This window comes from Perna viridis, chromosome 5 (genome assembly GCF_037379345.1).
Source record: "Perna viridis isolate PV_CMFRI_1.1 ecotype Kerala chromosome 5, ASM3737934v1, whole genome shotgun sequence".
Taxonomy (NCBI): domain Eukaryota; kingdom Metazoa; phylum Mollusca; class Bivalvia; order Mytilida; family Mytilidae; genus Perna; species Perna viridis.
This window is the reverse complement of record NC_142449.1, coordinates 8,582,350-8,593,584: the sequence shown is the minus strand read 5'-3', so window position 1 is coordinate 8,593,584 and position 11,235 is coordinate 8,582,350. Positions and strand designations below refer to the sequence as shown.

The following is an 11,235-nucleotide window of genomic DNA, read 5'->3' as shown; positions in this document are numbered from 1 at the left end:
TGAAATAGTTTTTTTTTAAACTCAAGCATCCGTTCCGATTTTTCTTTTTGTACACTTTGTGATGCTGCGAGACTACAACATGTCAACTTCCATGAAAATACAGCGACAGATTATGGCAAAAACATTTTTTTCTTTGCGATCTTTCCCAGTGATGACATGTTGTAGATTCGTTAATTTTCGTAGTTTTACGAAACCTTGTGCTTGTTTTCAGCAAAACGTCTCTATAATAGGTCCGCTGGCCAAAATGATGAAAAGAGCAGACAAAAAAATGTGAGACTTGGTTTTTTAATAAACAGAAACATGATGTTTGTTTGTTTGTTGGGGTTTAACGTCCGAGCAGCAATATTTCAGCTATATTCAGACGAAACAGAAACATGAATAAGTGAAAACCTAGACACATGAACAAGTGAAAACCTAGACTAATCATAGTTCAAAAAATTGTGCTGTCTTAGGAAGTTAGGCTAACTTTGATTGTGATTCAATGATTGTCCCAGTAAATATCATGAATATATTGACTTGTGAAAACAATAATACAAATACTTTATTTAAAGTAAACTCAGATACTGTGGTTTCATTTGATTTTGTGGGTATCAATTTTCATGGTTTGTGGAAAAACAAGATATTTTGTTGAATACTTGAATTTGTGGTTTGTTGGTACTTGAAAGAATGCTTTGTTTTACCACAACCTCAAGAAATAGTTTTTGATAATGAGTACTGATCAAATACTTTTTGGGTCTTTCAAATGTTTTGTGTAGCAGGTTTTGACTACATATCAAAGCTTCAATAGGTAGAGATCATGGATCCGAAATGGTCAAAAATGCCGGTCATTGACGACAAATTTTGCAAATGACCAACGAAAATTTTCCAAATATCGGACAGAACATAGTTTGTGATTATTAATTCGTTGATTTAATCTTTTTAACACAGACGTCAACAAACCATTTAAATCAATATACAAAATGTGTTCGCGAGTTTCTTTTATAAATAATCAACATTTTTTTCATCACTCGGAAGTTTTCGGCAGTTATATGATGAAAAAGTCTGAGAGATGTTAGAACGTCCACGTGTAGTCAAAACCGACGCGTTCACTCGCTCTGATATTTTGTAAAAGTCAGAGTATGTGATGAAATAACACACTTTCCAATATTTATCAGAAAATAACTACATACAAATGTTTTTTTAAGTACATTTTCAATCTGAGCATGCAAAAGACTGACAAAAACATCTGTTGAAGTTTGATAAAATGTCCGGCATGGGCTGTTAAAATTTCCAGACCCTTGGTAGAGATGTAGTGTTTTGTTTGACAAAAGTTTCTCAAGTGGTCTTTATAAAAAAATTAGACAATTTTCTATACATTTAAGAGCGAGCTTTGTTCATTGCTTATCATAAGGATTTTTAAAAACCAAGAGAATTATTGTATGAATAATCAAGGGAACCAAGGTTTCAGCAATGATCAAAAGAATGTATTCCAGGGACAAAGATCAGACATGGAAAACAGACATACACAACAAAGAACATAAAGTAACTAAAATCATACATACAAAGTAACAGCAAATGAGCAACTCGGACTAAAAACTGGGAGCATGGACCAGGTGCACCGGTAGGGTAAGCATCCTCTGCTTTTCTAGAAGCAGTTTCACCAAGTTGTTTTGGTGGATATGTGTTTCACAGCACAGACAATTGAGACGTAGGAAACTATTATTACAAAAGTTGTTATGTACATATAGATAATGAATCTGGTTAGTAGTTTTCATTTCCCTTGTTACAAAATAAAGTTCTGATAATTCAAAATTCATTTGATTGCAAAGTTCAGGCAGCCATTGTTACATCTTTGTTGAACAGAGATGATAAAAAATGGAGTTTAAAGAAAGCCACTTTTACAACAACTGTTACAGGTGGCAATATGGTAAAATCTGAGAAAAATTAACCTAACTTCAGCGATACTTTTATGGCTGAACTTGAATCACATAACTCAGGGAGCCCAAGGCTATTAAGTTTTAATAAACAATTACATGTAACTTATTGTATAATTAAACAATCACAGGCTTGTATCCACACTTGCCCCAAGTGAACAGAGTTCCATATGCTGCAGTCATATCATGATGTGCTCCTCAAAGCTCTTTATTAGTATCACAACAGTAGCATGAGATAGAAAATATCAGACTGTAAGAATGATGGAAAAAAAACAGTAAAGTTACTGATTAACAATTATCAGCTGTCATGATGGAGTGTTGCTCAGCTGTGCTGCTATAATTACTGATCAAAGTCTAATGCAATAGTAAAAAGGCCATGAAAATATCTATAATTTTGTACTTCAGATAAACCACCTCCAACGAACTCAACTACTACACTTACATGCACAATAATAAAAATCTAAACTGTCTATATTTTTTATTGATATCTAACTGCAGTATAATACAATGGATAGTTCCCTCAAACTGTAGACTAATTAATGAAGAATAATAATTTGTAAAAAAAACTTGGTTTAACTGTATCAAGTGTTGTAATTTTTATCTTTACAGGAAGAAGAAAAAGGAAACATGGCAAGATAAAGAGGTATGCATTTGAATCTGAACTGATAATATACTTGTATACTGTAGTAGCAATGGAGCATATAGTAACTCAGACGTCTGAAGAGAACAGATCAAATTTAAAGAAATATATAATGAAAAACATAATGGTTAAACTAATAAAAGTCAGCTTGTCCACAATATACATTGCATTGTGCATTTATTGTGATTACAAGAATATGATTTAGGAAGGCAAATATGAAAAGTTTCCAAATTAAGTGTGTTTTGCATTACTGTATACATCATTGCATTGTTTTTCTTTTGGTTGAAATGTAAATCTTTGTTACTGATATCCTGAAATGGCTTCTTGTGAATCCTAAATTTGTACTTTATGTGTTTAATAGTACATGTAATACTTTTGTAGATATCAGCTAAATTGTTGAATGTGCCAAATGCCACAAAAAATGCCAGAAAGGGCCCAACAGAAGGAGCTAAGAGGAGGGCTCATCAAGTCAGCTTTGTGCTTTATGACTATATTACCCAAATAATGTATAGTGGAGAGTTAAGTCCAAAAATAGCATCACTGTCTATTGAAATTACAGAGGTATGAATATTTCAGATATATGTGAGAATACCAAGACCACTTGCATGGTCTCTTGTGCATCTTCAATGTTTTGGCATTTTTGAAACCAATCTCTCATAAATGTTAAAGTTTCTAAAATTAAAGCAAACCTGTTAGATGGTAGGTACTTGTAAAAGAAAAAAAACCCAAAATATGCTAAGCATGGACAATTTATCTAGAGGCTGCCTGGAGCCAGAACAGATCACCTGGTTCGTTTTTTGCCTTTCAAGGACAACAACTCTAACAAGATGTTCTGCAACTTTAAATCACAGACTTTTGAAGGGTTTATCATAAGGATCATTTCACTATCAAAAGTTTCTTACTATCTATTACTGTTTTCAAGATCTTGGTTAAAATTGCAAAAACGTATTTTTAGTGCAGATGTCTTAAAAACAGGCAGAAGCTTATGATAAGTGATTCATGTATTTCTTCATCCCAAATATTTTATTGATTGGAAATACTCTCACACAAACTGTATTAGGATATTAAAGTCCAAATAAAAGTTGCCCACTGAAGATATTTACACTTAGACTTTGGTTATGCTCTACTACAAAAAAAGTACAGAAAAATTTTCCACCAGAATTTTTACACTTTAACCAGTCTAAAAATATTTCACAATATATAGCAGATCCAAAGGCAAGAACATAGGAAGAGTTTTATTTAGGACCTAACTAATGTATTCAAACAGTTTCATTGATAGTCTTGAGATATGAGAATCACCCCTCCCTGGTTTTTAGGTAGAACCATATTTAGGAGAAAATACTCTTACAAGAGATCATCCTACAACTTCAAGCTGATGGAGACTAGTGTATGCCTTATTGTAAAGATTATTTCATCAATTAAATTTTTTTTTTACCTATTATGGTTTTCAAGGTATTGGCCAAAAATAAGCCATCTAATGGGACATCAAGGGATACCTGCAGTGTTGTAATATATTGAAGGGCCCAAAACAACCTAAAATGGCCATGGCTTTTGTTTAGGTAATCTGATAATGCTGAACTTCGAACTTGATATGAATGTACAAAGTTTGAAAAAGATTCTTTGATATCATAAAGTTATCATCTGGAAACCATCCAGGGATATGGTAAACAGATGGGACTAACGTGCAGCTTTTCAGAGAGTATCACATAATAACTCACCACATAATCAGCATTATTCAAATTTAAAAGAAAACAATTACCAATTAGTTTCCCATGTTTAACCAAACAAAACTATTAAATAGTTGAAAGTGAATCAGGGATCACAACAGACTGTTTTGTTTGTTTGTTTGTTGGGGTTTAACGTCCGAGCAGCAATGAGTATTAGAGATAGATTTAATTTATTCTGCATGTGACAAATCCAGCTGATGGGTCACGGTGTATTGAATGAACAACCAAGTGACAGTAATGACCTCTATCAGGATTAACAAAAAAATATGATAGATAATTATATGACAGCAAAAACACTACGCTCCTAGGAGCCTGAATTGCTCACCTGCTTAATTTTTTTTTGCCTTTGAAGGGCAATAACACTAACAAGGAGTTGTCTGACAATTTTGCCTGAAACATATTTACTGGTTCTGAAAGAGATTTTAATTGGTATAAAAGGAATTGTATGTGGATTACATTCTGTGTTTTGTTCAGGAACAGTAGGGAAGTTCCTGACATGAACCAGTGACTTAAGGTATTTTGACTCTGCAGAATCAGTAACCAAATAAGCATGAAGAAACTGCAAAGATAGGTACTAAATAACCCCATCCTCCACCTCTTGAAACAGTACTATGAAAGTATTCTATACATCTTGATGTTTCAGGTAAAGGTTTTACCAGATTTTTCCTGTATTCATGTGTACTGGGCTCCAAGAGGGTCTGAACAAGATGAAGAAATAAAGGAGCTCCTAAAAATCAACCAAGGTAGACTCAGGTAACTAATTTTCCAGTCTTTTGAAGTATGTGCATGATAGTGTATAGGTAATATTGTGTTTCAGTTTTCATAAAAGGCTGGTGACTGTTTAATGGTATGTCAAAAATTATATTTTAACCCCTTGTTTGGTGAGATATACGAATGTATACTATAGGGTAGGTACACAAAGCAGGAGTACAGGTATTAGTCCTTTTGAGGCCAGTTCTATATTCAGAGTGTTTTTGTTGCATACATTTAGCATGATACTCCAAAACATTTAACAAATTTAAGTTATTCTTGTCTAAGTAATGTTCCATTTTAACATTTGAGGGGAAGGTACTTTTTTTGCCAGGGAACTCACCCATAAAAGCAATTTTAAGTTAAGTCTATTTCATTCTATTTGTCAAGAGTTTTTTGTCTACCCTTGACTTGACTTTTTATGAGCAGCTTGGCGGATGTTTTTAGAAAAGCAGAGGACGCCTATCCTACCCCAGTGTACCTGGTCCATACTCCCAGTTTTTATTTGAGTATGAGTTTACTTTTGTTGCTTTGTACATATTATTTTGGTTATTTTACGCACCAACCATTTGATTTTCTGGGGGGGGGGGGGGTAAATTTTTTACTTTGACAAACTTTTTTTTACTTAGAGTGAAAACAACTTGTTATTTTTTTCAGGGTCAGACAAAAGCATCATTTATTGAAATTCCATTTTTTTTTTGTCTAGTCAGCTCACTACTGCATAGCATCTTTCACCTAGATAGCCAATTTATTTTTTTGTCATTTTTTTTTTAAAACTAACTTGTATTATCTCTCCAGTGATGTCAAATTATTATTTTCATTTTTTCCAGAAACATACATTTTTCCCCAAAAAATCCATATCCCTCTCCCCCCAGAAAATCAAATTGTTGCTGCTTATGTTCTTTGTTCCTGGATTACATTCTTTAGATTTCCACTAGAATCTTGGTTCCCTTTGATGACTCTTTACTAACATCAATATTTATTTTAAACAGGAGGCTCCCAGAAGCCTGAATCTCTGACCTGCTTCAAATTTTGCCTTTCAAGGACAATAACTCTAACAAAGAGCTGACAATTTTGACTCAAAGAAGAATTTGGTAGTACTTATAATAAGGATCATTTCATCAATTGAAAGTTACATATTATCTATTATATTTTTCAAGATATTGGCTGAAAACTAAAAACGTCATTTTTCAACTTTCAAGGGCAATAATTCTGACAAGGAATCATCTGACAACTTTGACCCAATGCAGACTTTTGTAAGCATTATAATGAGAATCGCTGATAGAATTTGGCTAAACCTATTGGTATTGCAGATATACCGGTATGCGAAGAACTTCTGTCTGACCCCTATGTTCTATTTTAAGTAACATCAGCCTTGTTTCTCGACAGATTAAAATTATCTACATCAGTTTTATGGTGAATTACGAAGGAACATTCATACCAAGTTTAGTTCTGATTGGTTTTGTAGTTTCAGAGGAGCGATTTTTTGAAAGAAATAATATTAAAAATAGGGAAAAACATCAAAAAGGCAAAAACTCCAACATGACTTAACAGAGCAAAACGAAAACTTAACCAGATAGATCTCATGCTGAACACTTTCACCCTGTCAAAATTTGGATAAACCTAACGGTTTTAGAGATATATGCGAAAAACCTCTTATGTTTTATTTTTAGTAATGGCAGTCATGTTTTTCAATGGAACAAAAATCCCCACTTCATTTCTATGCAAAATACCACAAGGAACAGTCATATTAAGTTTGGTTTGGTCTTGTAGTTTGAGAGGAGGAGAGTTTTGAGAAATGTTAATGACAATGGTGGATGTGATGGCAATAGCTCACATGGCTTATGGCCAGGTGAGCTAAAAATAGTATTGAGTTTCAAACCAGTGGTCCACTTGAAGGAAATGTCTTATTATGTTAGTTAATTGTCTAAAACATTTACTTAAGTCCCAGTAAATGAAATTTTAAAGGTTCTACATATGTAGGTCAGAAATTGTGACATTGGATCACTACTGCAAGTGTCTCAAAATGATCAATGTTCATTCATGCTATTTCTTTCAAGTTTTTCCTAAAATCATCTTTATATTTTCATACATGTCATCTGATCCTAACATATTTATGGAAAAGAAGTTACAGATAGTGGTTCACCCTTTTATTCTAAATTACAAAATACTTCAGCAGCATTTTTTGATCTTTTCGATTTTTTGATTTTTTTTTTTTAGAAAATATTCTGTGCGACTAAAAATAATTGATAATTTATCAGGAATATAAATACTTTGCTGCAGTGGGTGTGACAGAACTAGAAAGATGTAGAGATTATTATGCCCCACACCCACTTGCATGGGGTGGCCATCCATCTTTCTTTCCTTACACAGTTATATTCATCTCTACTCTCTTACCTCCTTCACCTTTAAATTGAAGAACTGTAATTAATGAAACTGAATCTTTATTATATATTTCAATCAAACACCTCCTATTTAGATAGCAAAACATGGGCTTTGTTTTTATGAATATGTGAACATGGGTGTACCCATTCCTTTTCCATTACTCCTCCTACACTGCTGAATTGAATTTTATGAAACTTTTACAGAATCTTTATTACATATTCTTGTTCTCCTAGTTTTGATTTTGATCCAAATCAGTTAACATGGACTTCATTATTTATGATTATGGGACATGGGGGTACCCAGTTTTTATCTGTTCTCCATCATCATTGTATGACTTTAATGAAACTTTCACATAATCTTTATTTAGAATTGAATTTGTGCACCTTCTATTTTAGATTTCTATCTCAAGTTTTTTTTAGGTCTATCATGAGGAAACATGGACTTTTATCATTCCCTGATGCGAGGATACTCATACCTTATCCACAACTGGATGGAATTAAATGAATCTTTTACTTATAATCTTTATAACATTTTAGCATTGTGCACCCTGTTTTTTAGATTTTGATCCAAATTAATTTTGAAGGTCAAAAGGTGCATGGTTATCGAAGAGGGGAGTGCTCACAGTTTTTTCTAGTTTCATTTGATATGGTATAAATTATTTTTTATTGGAAATATAAATACATTGCTTTTATTGTCGCGAGGGGACATGGAAATGCCTGGTGTCTGTCCGTCTGTTCACATTTTCCACACTTTTTTTGTTATGCTTATACCAAATAAATTTGTTTTTGGTATGTGGCCTTATTATGAAGAGTTTCAGATTAAGTTCGACTTTGGTCACGGTTGAATGATTTTTATGAAAGTTAAGGTCCTTGGACTTATAAAATTTCAGTGAATTTAGTTTTCGGCACTTTTTTGTAATGCTTTCGCCAATTGATTTTAAATTTTGTCTGTAGTCTTACTATGATAAGTTTCAGATTAAGTTTGACTTTAGTTACGGTTGAAAGATTTTTATGGAAGTTACGGCCCCTGGACTTTGGTTAGGTCTCACTAACCACTTCTAACATTTCCATTACTTTACATGTTAAAAAAGTAATTTTCAGAGTTTCATTGTGAATTCCCAGGACAAATGACATCTTAAAGTTGCAAAGCTTGGAAAATAAGACTTCCAAAATCATTATGCTAATGGTACGATGATTGTAGAAATTCTTCACAAAATTTACTTGAATAAATAATACTGAAAATCCACATTTTTACCTGTTCTGCTAACTGAAAGCATGGAGGCAAATTACTCACACATGTAAACAATATTCATACACTTTTGTAGTTAATTACATATATGATTTTAAAGTACTTATTCTCAGCTTTATTTTGACTACTTTTAATCATAATACACACATATAATGCTCTTACAATGCATGTCTAGGTTCAGTGTGTTTTTGGTACTACATAGGGGGGTGGCCATTTGACCCGTAAGTGGTTAGCGAGACCTTAAAAACATTTTATGAGTTTTTATGTTTTTTCTTTTTTTACATTTTATGAAAGCTTGTGGTATTGTGAGTCTAATAAGACCAAAACTATCAAAATCAGACATAGGACTACAAAGAAATGGTCATTTTTATATCATGCCCCTCAGTGATATTTTCCCTAAATTACTAAAAAATTAAAATTTTAACTAACTTGTCACACCAAATTGATACCTATGATAATTCAAGAAGTTGTAATAGTAAATATCATTTATTGTTATGAAAAAAGAAAAGATTTCAATCATTTATATCATACTTATTTCATTACTGTGTGATTTTAAGTCTGTGCTGTGTGACTATTTGAGTACTTTGAATATCCCAAGCAGTGACATTATGTATTTCATGGATGACGTCAAGATATGAGTCACTGTTACTGATAAAAATCTTGTTGCTATGTTGTTTTTTAAAATACCTTGCACAATGCACCTCTTAAAATATAGCCAGATTACCAATATTACTATACGATTTTATGGGAAAATGGAAATAATCACCAGGAAAGGCAATTTTTCTCAAATGATGCATTTCTCTGAAATATGCCATAATTTAGCTTATGGTCTCACTAACCACTTCTTACGTTTCCATTACTTTACATGTTTACATGTTAAAAAAGTAATTTTCAAAGTTTCACTGTGAATTCCCAGGACAAATGACATCTTAAAGTTGCATACCGTTGCGAAGCTTGGAAAATAAGGCTTCCAAAATCATTATGCTAATGGTACGATGATTGTAGAAATTCTTCACAAAATTTACTTGAATAAGTAATACTGAAAATCTACATTTTTACCAGTTCTGCTAACTGACAGCATGGAGGCAAATTACTCACACATGTAAACAATATTCATACACTTTTGTAGTTAATTACATATATGATTTTAAAGTACTTATTCTCAGCTTTATTTTGACTACTTTTAATCATAATACACACATATAATGCTCTTATAATGCATGTCTAGGTTCAGTGTGTTTTTGGTACTACATAGGGGGGTGGCCATTTGACCCGTAAGTGGTTAGTCAGACCTTAGAGTGGATTAATTTTTATGGAAGTTATGGCCCTCACTTTTTTTTTTGCAGGGGACATTGGAACACTGTTCTTTTATTTATCTTTTAATTTTCAGAACTCTCCTTACATCATACAGACCAATTTCTAAGATTCCTGAGATAGTGTTTAAAGCTGATACATCATTGTCCGAGATGCACAAAGTATCGAGATTACTGGAAGAGGCAGATTATAGAGAAGAAGAGACAGTTACAGAAAGTCAGCATCCAGAAAAATTATGTGATCAAGACAAAACAAAAAGATTGCAAGAAATATCTCATTCATTTGAAGGTGGAGAAACCAAAGTTGTGTACATGGGAGTGAATGATCAATTAAAAAATGAAGATTTAGAACTCTTTCATATTGAGGATAAACATGATCAAAATAATCATTTTCAAAACTCAAAGAACAGTGATATAATTAAGATGATTAAAAAAGAATTTAGAAATGACATTTATGGATTAAATCATTCTCTGCTCATGGAAAAGATTAAACTATCCAAACACAAGCTTAAACATAGGAAGACAGATGAATCTGATTTTATAGAACTACCAGTAGATACGGATGATTCTACAATATGGGATAAGTCTATGGTCAATAAACTTCCACATGCAAGAAAACATAGAGACAGGAAGTATGCATCTAAATTAAATAGGAGAGGTGGGACTGTTTCAGAATATTTAGATGAACTTGAACATAGTGACTATTAAATTGGTAATTCTTATTAAAAAGGGATTAACATAGAACGCCATTGCTTTTTATCTTGCTATTTGCACAAAGACCTTGTTTTACTTGGATATTTGATGGTAGATTTTCACTAAATCCTGTTGGACTTGTTTTTAGTGATATTTTTGTTTGAGTTAACAAAGTGAGTTATCAATTGCTTTTGGATTTTGAACAGGTAGATACAGCTTGTTGTCTTTTGTTAGAGTGTTTGTATTGTGTATTGATCTCAATTGTTTAATCTGAGTTTAACAGAATTTTATAGTTAGTTTTATAGTTGTATTTTGCCACCACTGTCCCAGGTTAGAGGGGTTGAGCATGTTTGACCCCACCACATACTTTATGTGCCTGTTCCAAGCCAGGAACCTGTAGTCCAGTGCTTGCTTTTTATGTTCATTTTTATTCATTTACATTTTGTCTATAGGTTAGGTTGAATGTTGTCTATAATGAATAGTGTCACTTCATTTATTTTGGAGTCTTTTCCAGCTTACTTAATAGTATGGGTTTTGCCCATCATTGAAGACTGTATGGTGACTTG

The 11,235-nt window shown here is 32.6% G+C and overlaps 1 protein-coding gene across 1 annotated transcript; it reads left to right on the top strand.

Annotated features, from left to right (window-relative positions):
• Positions 1 to 45: 45 nt before the first annotated feature.
• LOC148615854 (uncharacterized) lies at positions 46 to 10,965 on the top strand. Its single transcript, XM_088581533.1, has 5 exons — positions 46 to 270; positions 2,523 to 2,556; positions 2,935 to 3,114; positions 4,924 to 5,033; positions 10,054 to 10,965. The coding sequence occupies exons 1-5, from the start codon at positions 62 to 64 to the stop codon at positions 10,682 to 10,684; spliced, it is 1,164 nt and encodes a 387-aa protein (XP_088437659.1). The 5' UTR covers positions 46 to 61; the 3' UTR covers positions 10,685 to 10,965.
• Positions 10,966 to 11,235: the final 270 nt, after the last annotated feature.

Coding starts and splice junctions, on each gene's coding strand:
- LOC148615854 (XM_088581533.1), top strand. CDS start 62: ATGCTGCGAGACTACAACATGTCAACTTCCATGAAAATACAGCGACAG. Junction 3,115..4,923: donor TGTCTATTGAAATTACAGAG/GTATGAATATTT, acceptor TTGATGTTTCAG/GTAAAGGTTTTACCAGATTT. Junction 5,034..10,053: donor ATCAACCAAGGTAGACTCAG/GTAACTAATTTT, acceptor TTTAATTTTCAG/AACTCTCCTTACATCATACA.